The sequence below is a fragment of the Onychostruthus taczanowskii genome, unplaced genomic scaffold (assembly GCF_017590055.1).
Source record: "Onychostruthus taczanowskii isolate IOZ18803 unplaced genomic scaffold, ASM1759005v1 scaffold18, whole genome shotgun sequence".
Classification (NCBI taxonomy): domain Eukaryota; kingdom Metazoa; phylum Chordata; class Aves; order Passeriformes; family Passeridae; genus Onychostruthus; species Onychostruthus taczanowskii.
This window is the reverse complement of record NW_024499017.1, coordinates 5,776,278-5,791,850: the sequence shown is the minus strand read 5'-3', so window position 1 is coordinate 5,791,850 and position 15,573 is coordinate 5,776,278. Positions and strand designations below refer to the sequence as shown.

The 15,573-nt window shown below is 41.0% G+C and overlaps 1 protein-coding gene across 2 annotated transcripts in view; it reads left to right on the top strand.

The window, feature by feature from the left end:
- Positions 1-15,573, top strand: part of PHAF1 (phagosome assembly factor 1) — a 34,927-nt gene that overhangs the window by 164 nt on the left and 19,190 nt on the right. For both annotated transcript variants that reach the window (XR_005952366.1, XM_041400488.1), the window contains exons 2-6: positions 63-182; positions 4,845-4,927; positions 8,758-8,841; positions 13,400-13,443; positions 13,737-13,816. Coding sequence is in view for 1 of the 2 variants with exons in the window: in XM_041400488.1 (XP_041256422.1) it covers positions 119-182; positions 4,845-4,927; positions 8,758-8,841; positions 13,400-13,443; positions 13,737-13,816 (355 nt within the window). In the remaining variant the exon portion in view is untranslated. The remainder of the gene's footprint in view (positions 1-62; positions 183-4,844; positions 4,928-8,757; positions 8,842-13,399; positions 13,444-13,736; positions 13,817-15,573) is intronic.

The following is a 15,573-nucleotide window of genomic DNA, read 5'->3' as shown; positions in this document are numbered from 1 at the left end:
GGCGGCGGGGCCGGGCTCGGGCTGCCCGCTGCCCCGGCGCTGCCCTCCCGCTCCCTCCGCAGGGGTCCGGCGCAGCCTCCCGGTGACCCGCCGTGCCAGCCCCGCGCTACCCGAGCCAATGCTCGATCTGGAGGTGGTGCCCGAGCGCTCTCTGGGGAACGAGCAATGGGAGTTCACCTTAGGTAAGTGTGTTCTTCCCCCGGGCCGGGCTCGGCGGGGCCGTGCGGGTCCCCTCGGCGTCCGTGGGGCTCTCCCGGCGCTCTCGGGGAGTTGGAGGGAGAAAGGGGGCGAGAGCCAAAGCTCGCCTTCCGCTGTCACTAAAAATACTGAAGTACGAGTTTTAAGCATTTCCTTGTCGTTCATAGTTTCACCTTTAGCTTTTGCGTGTCAACTTGTGCTTTGTTTATCTGATTGTGCGCTTTCATCTGCTCGTTTGCTTTCTTTTGTCTCGCCGTGTAAGACTAGTCATTCTTTTAAATAACTGGGAGAAGAGGAAGCATGAATGTGCTGATTGTCACCTGAATATGTGTCAGGTGATATGGCAGCTTCAGCTGAGCGCTGATACTTACTCTAACTGCTGTGCTTTTCTGTACAAACCCTTCATAAACATGAGTCGAGTTTCACAATTTCTTTGTGTCGCTGTTGGGTTGCGAAAGAGTGGAGAAAGTAAACTTTGGAGATATTTTCTCAGGGTTGGATAACGAGTGTTTTTCCCCCCAATAATTTGTGTTTTTTCATCTTGCCGAGTAGACCTTCCCTAGCAGTTATTGCTCTGGTTACTGCGATGAGAAATAACTTTCCCCCAGCTGATGCAAATTTGGCTGGTGCTCAGGCAGGGCACTTAAATGAGCAGCTGAAACGAGATAATGTGGATTCTTTGTGTTTGCAAGCAGATATTGGTAGTCCTTAAAACTCTCAGAAGGTGCTGTTGATGTCACCTTTGCTGGTGGTGGTGTGACATATCAGCGTTGGCCTCTTTCATTTCCGTTTTCCATCCCTGCCGCAGCTCTGCGTGGGGTTAATGGTGGGGTGGGTTTGGTAGATGTGAACGAGGCTCAGTGTCACCCTCTGGGTCTGCCTGAACTTGAGCTGCACTTGGGCTGCTGCTCTTGTCACCTGTGAGCCAGGGCACAGACTGTTCCTAAGGACACTGTTACACTGGGCTGGGCTAAGGAGTGGTGCTGTGCCTTGGGGATGTTTATGTGAAACCCATCAAACACAAAGGGCTGTTTGTGCTGCTGTCGCTTCAGTCAAGTACAACTTGATGGTTATGGACAGGGCTCAATGGCTTTGGAGGCTAATTATAGCAGCCCAGGTCCTACCCTTGGAAATCTGGGTGAGCTCCTTGTACCCTAAATGTTCTGTGCTCTCAGCTTGGTGTGACCTTCTGCCATCCTTTAGTGTCTTTATTACCTGGGGAAAAGCAACCAGCTGCACACCCTGACTGTCTTCATAAATACAGAGTACCAGCTCCCCTCTGTTCTCCATATCAAAACAAGAAAAGGAAAGAGAAGTGTTTTTCCTTTTCCCAAGGAAAGCCTGTCAATGCAGTCTCATGGTGAAAATTTCCCAGTGTCTCTGTGTATGTGCAGGCACACACACATGCATAGATGTGAGAGGGAGGAAACTCAGCTGTATTTCTTGGAGTAAACATAGCCACCACGTGATGTGTCTAATATATAATTAGCATGACCTGCTGGTGCAGAGCAGAGGCTGACTAGGTATGAGGGTACTCGACTTTGTCCTGCACCAGCAATGGTGTGTGAAGATTGTCCCTGCTGACAAAGCTGCTTCAGCTGTGCTGGTGTAAACGGGACTCTCACTGCCAGCACTGTTCCACTCATTCTTTGTTTAGCTCTGCTCTTAGCAGAACTAATGGCAGTATTCCTGAACTGCTGCTGACTCTGGCTTCCAGTACTGTGCCCACGATGGAGATGACTGAGGGGAAATGCCAGGAAAATTTTGTACATGACTTTTTGGATTCTGTTTCTGGCTCCAGTGTTGACTCACTATGTGACTAGAGCATAAAAAATTTAACCAAGACTGAGTTTAGATACCTGTGCCACTGCACCTCTTGGGCTACATTCCTGCTGTTTTAAAGGAGAACAATTAAATACTTACTCTGTAGTGCCTATAGCTATATTATTAGTGTTTGAAATGTATAATTTCTAAGGCCTACTTGCATTTCTCTTGGGCTCTATACTTTCTTTTCCTGCTGAGTTTCATGTATTTTTATTTAATGTATTATGATTCATCTTAGATTTTTCTTGTATTTTTCTCCTAATTTTTATTCACTTCTCTATCCCCATCCCTTCAAGCCACACAGTCTTACATAGGCTGATGCTTCAAGCCATGATGCTCCTGACCAGTGTGAGAGAAGTGTCTTGTGCTGCTTGTATCACTCAGCATTTAGAAGAGGGAGGGTCTGTGACAGAGGAGCCCTAGCACTGGTCTTCGTGGGCATTACTGCCATGGCTCAGTTTGGTTGACTGTCTGATGTGCTGGAAACCATGTTTGCTTCCCCATTCCCCCTGACTGATGAGCAAGGGAAAAAGAATTCTTTGTTTTCCTCTGTGACTGCAAAGGCTGACGAATGTTGAGGAAAAAGGGGATGTTGTGTGTGAGAAGACTGGAGAAAAAGAACCCATTTTTTTTATTCCTCCTTTGACTTTCTAGAAGCAAATGGAAGCAGAGGGAGGATACTGGCTGTTCAACACATTTTGGGTCCTGTAAACTGTTCCTGGAGAATTTGGGTTGCTCACTGTAGCTCTGCTAAGCAGCTGCATGGCCAAATCTGTTTGATTCTCAGTGACTGAAAACTGAAGCAAGCCAGTCCATGTCCATTTGCTTGCAGCCTGAGAAAGCTGTGAGTAAGAGAGTCACATGAGCCATCTGTTTGCACACTTAGCAGCCCAGGATTGCATCAGTTTACGTTGAACTCGGTGTTTCTGCACTTCTTGAGCTGGGTGCTTTTTGACTGAATCCCCACGGCTGCTGCACCATTGGCCTCTGTCAGCTCTGCTGGCTGGGCTTCAGCCTGTGCCACTGGGTTGTTTTTTAGCTGAGCCCATGGTCTTAACTCTGCAAGTCTTCTATGAATACTGACTTAGAATATGGGATTTGTGCTCTTCAGTCACTTTTTTTCTGGATTCATACTTTTTACTAGGTTGAGAAATGTGGAACTTCTATAGCAGCATCTTTGATCTTAGCTTCTTGCTGCTATTCATGTTTCTATTCCATTTTGAAAATATTATCTAATACATTATAACTGTCATCTCCAAACTCTGCTGCCTAGACTACAAGGCAACTGCTATTTCCTAGATAATAGGAAACAGTGCTGCTTTATTGTGTGGCTCTGCATTTTAATTTCATTACCTTTATTAAAATAATAACTCTTTTTTTACTTAATATCATCTACTGATGTATAATTTTTAGCTGCAAACCAAATTGTCCCCAAGATTATGGTCTAAGGTGAAAACCAGTTTTGCTGACAGGTTTGTATATGGTATTTGCAAATTGAATCACTGTAGTTCTAATCTGTACATCTGTTTTACCAAAACTTGATTTCATCATTTCAGTAAAGCTGCAATATATGGACACGACAATGAAAACTATATTTTTGGGGTTTTTTCAGTGTTATGCCATTATTACTTTAAAGCAGTACCCATGGTGGGCTAGGTGTGTATGTTATAAATAGATATATATGGAAAGAGAAAGAGAGTTTTCCCATTTTAATACTGTAGATAATGTCTAAAAGGACATGACATTGTCTGAGTTTTGTTGGTGTAGCAAGTAACTAAAAGTTCTGAATGTAATAAATGTAGGTTCTGAGGTAAATTATGCCTAATTAGGCCAACTTTCTTAACATTTAAAAACTAGAAATAGTGAAGGACAGGGCAAGGAATGGAAATGAAGTGTCCAATAACTAATCAAAATTGACTTGCAGGAGTTAGTAGGAAAATAAAATTTCACAATTATGAGCTCATAACCTCACTTTATAAATGCTTGCTTTGAATCCAGGAATGTGATCACATTTCATTTGGAAGGGCAACAGAGGTTTTTGGTGTGATAAATGATGAGATGGTGTGGTGCTATTTTGTCTGCAGAATCAGCTGTTCCATTCTGCTTTCAAAAATATATAATTGTCAAGATAAGATATACACTAAGGAAAGAAAAAAAGCCCTTGAAATTGTATGAGATGCTGAGTGACTATAAGTGTATTGCCTCAACTGAACCAAATTTTTAGTATGTATATCCTGTCTGTAAACTGAGAAAATAAAGTTTCTTCCTTGACACAAGCAGGGCCATATCAGCAGCTAATGTGGCCTCTTAGGTTTGAGGAGAATCATTGCTCTGTGTTAGTATTTGTATGTGTCTGGTGTGAACACCCAGAACTACATCAAGGTTAATAAAGTGTGTAATAAAGGGTGTTTCAGGAGCCTAGTGAATGTCTGTAGGAGTGTCCTAGCCAGCTCTAGTGGAGTTTGATCTGGGCAATTTTATCAGTTATTGGACTGATGACCCCAAAAAGCAGAAGATTTTGTGCACAGGCTGGGGCAAGCTCTCTGCTTTTTCTGCTTGAACTTTGCTGTTTAATTTTGTGTCTAGAGAGACTTTTTTTCGTATATGCCTAGCAACTGGTAGATAAACAATGACTTTTCTGTTTCCAAACACCAGGTCTGTGCTGATACCATGAGTCAGGTCAGCCTGTTTGTTGACCACATACCTTTCTGTTGTAACTCAGTGTTTGCTGATGGTGGTTTGGTTACCTCATGTGTAACCTCGCTGTTAAAAATCTTCGTAAACTGCTTTCTGCACTGAAGAAAACCTGTTTTTATTTCCAGGAATGCCGTTGGCTCAGGCTGTAGCCATCCTTCAGAAGCACTGTCGCATTATCAAAAACGTCCAGGTTCTCTACAGCGAGCAGGTGAGCAGGGCTGGCCAGGAAAGGCATCTCATGGTGAATGGAGACGTGCTCTGTGCTCATGTGCATATTGTCAGAGTTGTGGGGCTGCTTCAAACTGAGCTACCCCAAATTATTGCCACCACGTGAGAGATGCAGCTTTTAGAAGTTTCTTGTCGCATGTAATAATCCTCAGCACAGCAGCACAGTGATTTAACAACTGTCAGTTTTGTATTTGCAATGGAGGAGTGGCATTGTTTTTCCTTTAAATAGTGAAATGTTATGTAATTAGCTGGGCAATTTAATTCTAGTCTATTTACTTTATCATTGTGAAGTGGTGCTGCAGTTTAAAGAACTGAATCACTCATTACTTTCTGCTTTTGTGTTTGGTCCAGTGGTGATGAGCCCCATGAAAAACCTTCTGCACCTTTTGTCTGCATCTGCAAATTTGTCTGCAGAAAGTGGGTGCAGTGATTTAAGCCAACTATAATTGTCTTAATCATTCTTCATAACTCAGCAGTAAGTTCCTGATATGTTTGACTTCCATCAAAAAGGGGACTAGGAGTAAAACCCTTCTGCTAGATCAAGGAAAATGTGTTATTCTGATGGAAGTGTAAGGGGAGATAGGACAAAGGAGTCTCAGATGTCTCAGAGGACTCTCCAGATGTTTTTTGTGCAATGCACGTTCATAAGAAGATATTCATATGTTGCAAATTACAGCTCTTTGCATCAGGAAAAAGGCAGAGTCTGTACCATGTTAGTTTGTATCAAAATAAGGATTTAGGCCTTGTGCATTTGCAGTGAGTGCTGAATGGCTAAGAACAACCTTGACTCTGGTGTTCAGTGCTGGGTACATATTTCATGTTACTAAGCGAATTCTCTTTTTTTTTTTTTTCACATTATGTGGATTTATGGGTTTTCTGATGGCTGAATTGCAAATCTGGCTCCTTGTGATTAATGCATGGAAGCATCTGTCTGGCAGTGAGCACATTCCTTGTTTTTTGTATTCTTGGAGGGTTTTAGTTTTTCTTACCACAGTGCATTTGAATTGTTGTTGAGTTGTTTAGATAAATGGTGAGATTCCTGTTCCACTCAGATTGTAGAATCACAGAAGGATGAGTGGTTCAGTGCTAGTAAGCAGAGGTGCACCACTCCTTGGTTTTTTACACCTCTTGGAAAGTTACATTGTTCTTGACTGTGTACACTCACATTATATTCTGGCTGCAGAGGGCAGGTTTAGTGGTTTGGGGTTTTTTCCCCAAAATGTAATAAATGTAAAGATGTTTTAGCATCTGCATAGTCTTAACAAAATAGTTCTACCCATCTTCCTGGAATAGTTCTGATGATTATTTTTTTTCCTGTATATTATTGCAATTCAGTGCCTGCAATTTTTTTTCACACACCACTCAGGGCCTGCATTTGACTGTCTGGCTCTGTCCTCACCCTTGTGCAGAGTGTCATGCATTTCATTAGCAGCTGAGTACAAAGAGCTCAGTTCTTAAAAGATTCAAAGCCTTAAATTAACTTTCCCATGCACAACTTCTATCTTGAAAAAACTGTACCTGAACAGCCTTCATGTTTTTCCTCTTTGCCTTGTAAAAGAATGCCTTTGAGCACTGTGATCAAATCTTATTTAAAGCTGTTGCGTCTCTAAATTTGAATTTCTGATCCTGGAACTCCAGCAGTGAGTATTTCCTTTCAAAAATTTATATGGCAATTAAATGCAATTAGATCTGCCCATGGTGCTCTCTTTAACTTGACATAAATGGGATGCCCAAACTGTGCCAAAAAAGCTTGATGAGTCCTTTTCTGTGAATAAAAGAATTTTAACTCATTTTTGGTCGGTTTAAGTGGGACTGCCTAAACGAATTGTCTTTGTGTTCCTGAGCTTCATCCTCTGGATTGTGGTTGATGGGATTGTTCAGTGATAACAGTTTTTCCTGCATCTCTGTGTAGATTAGCAATGTAATTGCAGATCTGTGGTGCTTCCTTCAGGAAGATCTCTCCTGTTGCTTCTTGGCATCATCTTTCATACTTGAGGTTCTGTTTTGTGTATTGAAAGTCACATGAACTAAATTTGTGCTCTTGAATCTTTCCATGTATTAGAAAATATGCCAGCACAGAACAGAAGCTATTTGCTGTACTAATTATCAAGCTTTTCCTTAGATGTTTGGTTTTTTTTTTCCCCATCCACTTAAAAGTACTTGTAATGCTCTCATTAATTTTGGAATAACCTTAAGAAAACTATTTAGAAACCAGTGAAATACAGAGCATATCCCATAGCAGAACAACTCAGCTGATGTATTTGAATGCCAGATTACAAGGCTTTTTTGCTCTATCTGTAGCCTTTCTAAAATAGATTTATAAGGGATTAGACAATGACTGTCATGATCAACATTAGGCCTTTTTATCTCAAGCATGTAGTTCTGTTGCAATGCTGCTTCAATTCTACACAGAGCCATAAAAGTTTATAAGCAAGAGTGAGGTGCCATCAGTTGGTGGCATTGTGTGAAATGTGAAAGTTTCATTTAGGACAGAGTTGGCACAGCAGATCACTGGTGTTCAGGAAAGATGGGCTCAAGCTGGACCAGCTTCAGGAAAAGCTACTGCAGTGATCCAGAGGAGCAGGAAATCTGCATCACAGGGGATGGAAGGCCCCATGGCTTGTTTTAACTTAGTGATGTGAGGTCTGGGATCTGATCACTTGGCTATATGGTTTGGGAAGGGGTGGGACATGCACATGAAAATGCTCAGAAAGTACCAAGGCTAGAAGAGAGGGCTGATGTGAGAAAATTGAGGATGAGCATTGGGCTTTTGACAATCAAACCCCAGAGCTCCTCTCAGTAGAACAAAGTAAGATAGCTTATGCTTAATTCATGAAAGGGCAGTATGGTGTGGCTGTCCACTTCAGAAGCCTTTATTTGCCCCAGTTGTCCATCCCTATTCTGTCTTTTGCAAGGAAACTGCCTGGTGCAGTTCTAGGGCATGAATCTTGCCTGCCTGCCTGCCATTCAACCTTTTTTCTCCTCTGACAAGACAGCTGTGGGAGACAGAGCATTTTGAAGCAAATGTGTTTTAGATGGTACATGATCAAATAGCTGAACTGAGGCCAAGTGACTGTGTCTGTGTGGCTTGCACTGGTGGAGCAGAGAGCAGCTTCCCCAGCAGACTGAGAGGGTGTAGAGCCTATACAGACACCAGCAAAGCCAGTGGAATGTCTCCTATTGACTCCAGCAGACTGCAAATTAAGCCTTTAGTTGTTATGATTCACAGTAACTAAGGAAACCTAAATTCACAACATGAGAGTCTGAAGCCTTCCTTTTGAGGCCTAAAAAAGACTGTGACAGTTTGATTTTTGAAGTGGAAAGCCATCCCTTTGTCAAGCACATGCCTGGTTCTGATGTGAGCCTTGGTATTTTTGTGCACCAAGAATGCAACAGAGGCTGTCCTTGGATGATGTCTCTGATGCTAAACTGGGAATGTTAATTTTCAGGGTGGGGTCTTGTTTGTTTTTCTTTTTTTTTTTTAATGGGGTTGGGGATTATATTGTTTTGAGTTTGGTTTTTTATTTCCTCCACTTACAGTAACGGACAAAGTACTCTTAGAAGTTTTTGCAGGGCACAGATATTATACAGATATTATATTATTATTCTATTTCTTTTCATGAGGAAACTGAAGGGTTTGAGAGGTTTGGCCAAATGTATTTTAGTTATGTTTATTCATTGAAGAAGTGATTGTTCTCTGAGGTAGTTTTGTTTTTCTGAAGTATCCAATTTTTACTTTTACAGTTATGTATATCTTAACAAAGATATCTTGAAATTAAAAGCCTAACAGCCTTTTTCTTTGTTTTACAGTCACCTCTTAGCCATGACCTCATCCTTAACCTGACTCAGGATGGAATCAAACTGCTGTTTGATGCTTTCAATCAGAGACTTAAGGTAATAAAACATCCCTCCTTAACAGAGCATAAGTGGCTCCTGTAGACATTTAATTTGTCTTACATAGAGTGCTCTCCTGTGATTATGAACTGCATTTCTTCAGTTTGGGATTTAAATCTTTGTTTCTGGAAGAAGACACCTTTCCTGTGCTCCGGGGATGTAGCAGTGCCACAGAAGTGTGATGGTGCAGTGTGGCCTCGCCCATCTTGTCTCGAGTGGCACAGAAAGTTTAGTAAGAGCCTTGTGCCCTAAGCCTTGGGTTTGAAATCAGATCATCATTAATGCAAACCAGACAGTGTTGTTTTCTGCCCAGGTTGTTCCTTTATCTAGGCTGCCATTTTATTTATGAAGTTAAACTTCCTCCTATTCATAGTTTTCATTTAAGCTACCTTTGCGAAGTACTTGTGTGGCTGTGAGTGTGATTTCCCCCAGAAAGCCACATCCAGGCCTCTGGTGAGCAGCTGGCTCCTGCACTGACTTCAGTTTGTTCTGGATGAGTTTAGATTGTTGTAATTGATGTCTTCAGTTCTGCTTTTGTGCTTTTAGGTGACCAAGAGTTGATCTGCATCTCTCGAGGATGCTTAGTGTAGTTAAGATGCAAAATAAAAGGCAGGCTAGTCACTGCCTTCTCACGGCATTTATCCTTGCAGAGTATCTGTAATGGAAGTGGTATTTTTTTATCCATACAAAGTGGGCAACTGTGGGACTGTAGAGGTATGACTACATGGGTAGAAAATTTTGAAAACCTCTTAACTGAGGCCTTTGAAATTCCTGTGTGTATCTCCTTAGTTTTTCAGAGTGGTCCTTTCAGCCAGACCAGCTGTGCTGAATAATTCACTGATTCTCACCTGCTGGGTGTAAATGTCTCTGTGGCAGAAGTGTTTAGGTGTTGATTTGGCTAATTGGGTGAGAGTGAACTGCTCTAACTGCTGTGCTGCTTGACATGTGAAAGCAGAAGTGTGGAGTTAAATGTGATACTGAAAAACTGAATGCTTACAGTTTAGGTAAGTCTGGAATATGGTGCTCACATGCATACTTGCAGGGTTTGGAACAGTGGTAGGTGGAGCTCTCTGCCCTTTACTCACATCTAAAATAAAACCAGCAGAAAAATACCACTCTCCAAAGTTCAGCCATTGCTTTATCCCAAAAATTACTGTAGGAGAGAAGCATGTGCTATCAGCTGAAACTTAAGCTCTTGGTATATATATGAAATTGTTGAATAGCAACCCAGATTACTTGTTGAAAGTACTTATTTCTCTAAGAATAGGCTGTAACACCATGGTATGATTGTATTTTTCTAAAAATTTTTATATTACAAAAATACATATTTTGAAGAGACTTTTCAGTTGAAATTGAGCTCAGCTGAGCACTTTTCCCCCCAGATTTCTGTTTGTAATTGCCTTATGGTAGTTTCTGTTCATGAAGTCATTCTATAATAATGGTATTCTTGTTTTTAACAAGTTTTTGAATTTACTTATTCAGACTGTTTCTGGATTCACAGTTTTTAAGAGAATATCTTGAAAATTCTTTGTCAGCTGTATGAAATCTTTCTAACTGGATGTTATTCTGCAGGAGACTGAATTAAAAGTTGGCATAATCATTTCAAGTACATGGTTTGCTGACTGGCTTTTTTGGGGAATGTAGTAATCCTGTAGTGTTTTTGAGGTGCTGTAAGTAATGTATGCCATGTATCTTATCTCCATTTTCTGAGGGTCTGATTTTGTCACAGCCAGTGGGCTAAGAACCAAGCAAGAGCTTTTCTTGCCTGTCTGTATTTCTTGCCTTTTTTTTCTTGCTTGTCTGTATTTAAAAAACTAGTTTTAAAGAAAAAATAGAAACCCAAACTCTTCTAGCATGTGTTTCTAGGTTTGTTTCAAAAATAAAAATAATACAGGAATAACAATCTCTTCTGGTTTGTTGTGGTTCAGTGGTCTAATGATACTTTTGCTTGTTTGAACTATGAATAATCAAGCTGTGTAAATGCATACAGTGCTATGAAAACTTATACTTGTAAAAGTGTTCAGAAAGATTTCTTTAAGAAATCCAATAGGATCAGTTCAGAAGTGAGCAACAGCACTTGTTAGAAGATACAGTAGGTGTGAAGTAAGTAATGCCTGTTTTTAAGATGTGTGGCTGTGTTTTCAGTGTTGCTCAGCAGCAGCAAAACTGGAAAAATCAGGAGGCCTTTATTCTTTGTGTGTGTTTTTTTAAATACACACTTGCTAATAAATTTGACTGTGCAAGATACTGAAATGCAGGCTACTGAAATGGAATATCTTGGCAATTCCAAGGAAGCTGGTGGAGGAATAAAGTTAGCAATCTTCCTAAGATGTTTCCTCCCTTTTTTCAGGGAGAAGGACTCGCCTTTAGATAGCCAAAGCTTGCAGGAGATGTTGCTGATGTGAATTGGTAGATCCAGGACTGAAGGCAATTTTAGCATTAAGATCTCTCATGTGTCCTCCCTCTGAGGTGGAGGAAGAGTTGGCTTTCAGAGCATCGGTCTGTTATTGCTGGGAACAGACATCTGAACATGTTTGTAAGTTTTTGTAGTAATTATCAAAACAGTGAGTGTGAGGAAACATCAGCTTTGACTCATTTACAGCCACTATCTTCTGACTGTGTAGTAAACCCATCACTGAACAGCCCTTGGTCTTCTCAGTTTGTGTTCTGCACACAGAATCACACTGATCCTTTTGTCAGTGTAGCTGCTGTAATTTAGAGAAGAATTTTTTTGTCAAGTGCTCTGGCCTATTCTTCATTATGACTTTCATGACTTTGAGATCCTTTGACTGCCATTAATTTTTTCCTAAGTTTTACTCGTTTATTCCTCTGCTGTTGGAAATGTTGAATTGATCTGTTTGAGTCTTGGGAAGAGGACTGTTGGCGTACTGGTGCCTGTTGGCTGCTGTAGGGTGTTTCTCCTGGGGGAACCCACATTTGTGCCACTGCAGTTCTTTGTGCACTGCTCCTGGTGTTCAGCTCATCCTTTTGTTTTGCACTTCCAGTTTTGGTAGAACTTCAGGAGGGTGCCCAGTGCACACAGCAGTGGCTGCAAAACAAGATCTGGGGTGGGGCTGATTCTCTCTATTTTCAGAAAAAATTTTGTGGAGGGAAAAGATGTGCAAGAGCTCTAAAAAAAAAAAGTAAAATCAGTCCTAGCTTTTCATAAAAGTAGCCTTTGTTTTTTAATAGGCTTTAACAGTAAAGGAAATCTGGACATGTCAACTGCACTTGAATTAAAATACTAGATAACTAGGTTTTTCCAAGAAGCATAATTCCAAGTGGATTTTATTAAGAAGAAGAATGTTTGTTGTCTTGTTGGTTCTGCCAAAATGTTAATTTGTTACTTGCTTTGTGCTGTACTTGTTGCTTATATTTTGAAATGCCATTAAATGTTGATTTTTTTTTTTTCTAAATATATATAGAGGTAGTGGTTTAAACATGGCAAGTTGTTTTATTTAGGGTTATTTGCTGGGCATCTCCCAAAACCAAGACTTCCTTCTCAGCTGGTGATATTTTTAGGTTTTAAAGCCACACTTGGTAGCAAGCTCCCTGGGAAATTATGCTTTATTCTCTTGCTGAAGAGTGTGTCCTGCCAGAATCTGCCAATGATTTGTTGGAGGATTATACAAAACAAAAACCATGTTTTACCTTTGCTTAACAGTGGTTATGAGCTGTATGTGTTTTCTTTTCCTGCTGACACAGGAACACGTATGTAAGGTGGAAGAAGCTTGTGTTTTTCCATGGCTACTTGCCAAAAATCATCTGCTTAAAGCCCAGTATAGCCTCAAAATCCAGTGGCAGTCATAAAAATCATATGACATCAGTTTCAGATGCATGTTTGCAGTAATGTATTCAGAACAAAGGATCTGTATGTAATATTTTCTGCAGAGAGGAAATCTCCTTGGAATATTCAGTAAGGTTTAAAGCATTTTCTGAATATCAGAAATGGATATTACTGCTTCCCTGATTCCTCATGGGCTGTGCTTCTGATTGTCTTCTGTAATGCTTGGCGAGGTTGCAAGATATTCAAGTATAATTGAAATGGGATAGTACTGCTAAGCCTTGCTGTGTTCATCTTTTACTTCAGAAGAGCTGGAAAGTTACAGCACTGCAGTCATTGTAAGGCCTTGGTGCCCTGCACAGGCATTCTTCAGGGTAATAGGAGCGACCCTGGGAATGGCCCATTGACATTCATCAGGGGATTTCCTAATTAGCTAATCCTTGCTGTTGCTTTCCTTTGAATTTGTTTGAGTAAACTTTGTAGAAATCAAGATCCTGATGTGTCAGTGAGAGGATTTCTTCCTGCAGGCAGTACTGATATACATGGGATATGGGGTTTCTCTCCTGAACCCAGAGTTGTTCAGTCCTTATTTCAGGTGTGCAGTTATTGAGTCAGTTTTTGAAGTTTGATCTCTGACAGTGTGATTTATCTTGGTAGAGTTCTGTGAGAAGGGGAGCAAGCAGCACTAGCTAGTCTTGCCTTTTGACAGGGATTTACCTCCAATGATTTGCAAGTGTCTGAACTATGGCAATGTTTCTGTTTCCTGTGTTTCAGGTGATTGAAGTTTATGACTTGACTAAGGTGAAGTTAAAATATTGGTAAGTGGTTTAAGACCTCCCATTATTTCCTCTTGGTTAGAGTGGCTGGTTTTACTCTTTTTTTTTTAAATCCTGAATTAATTTTTTCAGTTATTCATTTTAAAAATCAAAAATAGCTGTCACAAAGGAGTGTGCATAATCATCCTTTCTTGAGCATAGCACTCAGTTAAATTACTGGTTTACTCTTCAGTCTTGGAGACTTCTTACAATTTAGATGTGGTATTGCCATTAGTAAATGTTTGTAGCATCTCTTTGGTTTCCTTCAGGCAGATTAATTTTGTTTTCTTTTTCAGTGGTGTCCATTTTAACTCTCAGGCAATTGCTCCAACCATAGAACAAATTGATCAGTCATTTGGAGCAACACATCCAGGAGGTAAGCCAAAAACTTTGAGAAGCACACCTAGCCTGACAGACTTCTTTCTAGGAAACCTTTCCTGTGTGTCTGCCTAGAGCAATGTGTAGGCAGCTCTGTTGTCATATGATCTGGAGCTGTGTTCCAGAATGGTCCTATTCTTACAGCTGGGAAATCATATAAAATATACTGTCAGTTCACTTGTGGCTCTTTTTCAAAAGGGGAATGGTGAGGCAGAGAGTCACTGGCACAGAGTGGTGTATTCAGATGTCATTAATGATCTGTTTTGAACTGCCAGTACCAGAAAAGTGTGATCTTTGTTGTTGATGCTGTTGTTGTTACACATCCTTATGCATGGTCAGCTCTCAAGCATCCTTAGGGATTGTGCATACCATGAGCACAGACATCTGAGCTGCTGGCTGTGCAGAGTCAGCCTGGGATGTTTGCTCAGTCTCCATGCTCTGTGAATGTGGTTATACCCCTGCTAGGCAGGAGCAAATCTGAGCTGTGTGTAACTGGCTTACACCTCCCTGAGCCCCCTCCTCTACTGGGGGCACTGGGGAGGTGTGCAGTCAGTCTCTGCATCATGAGCAGAACCAGGAGATCTTGTTTAACCCTGGCTTACACCTCCCTGAGCCCCCTCCTCTACTGGGGAGGTGTGCAGTCAGTCTGTGCATCATGAGCAGAACCAGGAGAAGCTTGTTTAACGTGGCTGAACCCACTCTGACTCTTGCACAGCCCCTTGGCTGTTCACCATTTCTGCAGCAGGGAGAAGACTATCTTTAAGCTTCTTGTTTGTGTATGAAAATGAGGAATGTGTTTCAGGGGGTTCTTAGGCCATGAAGATAAGCCAGTGGAGAAACTTTTGAACTTTATAATTAAACTGCCCAGGAACTTTCAAGAAATGGAGCCACAAACGGGCACAACAAGGAAGAACTTTCCATGAAGATAAGCCAGTGGAGAAACTTTTGAACTTTATAATTAAAATGCCCAGAACTTTCAAGAAATGGAGCCACAAATGGGCACAACAAGGAAGAACTTCACCTCCATGTAGTCAAGATACCATTTTCAGAGCCTCATTTTCTATTTTTAGCCTAAGCCCGTCCATTTGCAGTAGTCAGGCTGATCCCAAACAGGCGAGTGTTCTTTGTGATGGATGGTGATTGCGTATCCAGCCTTTGTCTCTGCTCTCTGCAGACAATCTCTTGTACATTACAGAATAGGATTTATGAACTGGGGAGGGTCATGTGAGTAGAGCAGTATTATTGCATAAAAGCCTGCAGTAGTAGATGAATATCAGATTGAGATAAATGAAGCTTGGAACATTTCTAGCTGTAATACTCCAAGGACCAGAATTAAGCTTTCTAAATTTTGGTCCTGACATTAACATTTCCTAGACAGAAGCTCTGAAATCTATGGTTAGATCTGTTATGGAAATGATATGTACAAGGAACTGTAGAAATAAAGAAGGGTAAAAGTGGTTCCATGTCCTGGGTGGTTTATAATTTTTATTTGTTCTGTGATGATGGTTTATTTGCAAATATGTAGAAGTGGAGCACTTCCAAAATTGTGATATTATGAACTGTAAAAATACATATCTAGCCATAAGCATTGCCTGTGGTAGTGATAGCACATTTTATTACTGCATGAAATTGTATGCAAGCACTTAAAAACATAGTTTGGCACCACGTGTCCTTGTGCTGAATTTGCACATCTTGTGCATCTGTCATATTCAATTGAGACTACCGGCATGCTTGCTTCATCTGGTGCTAGTTTTT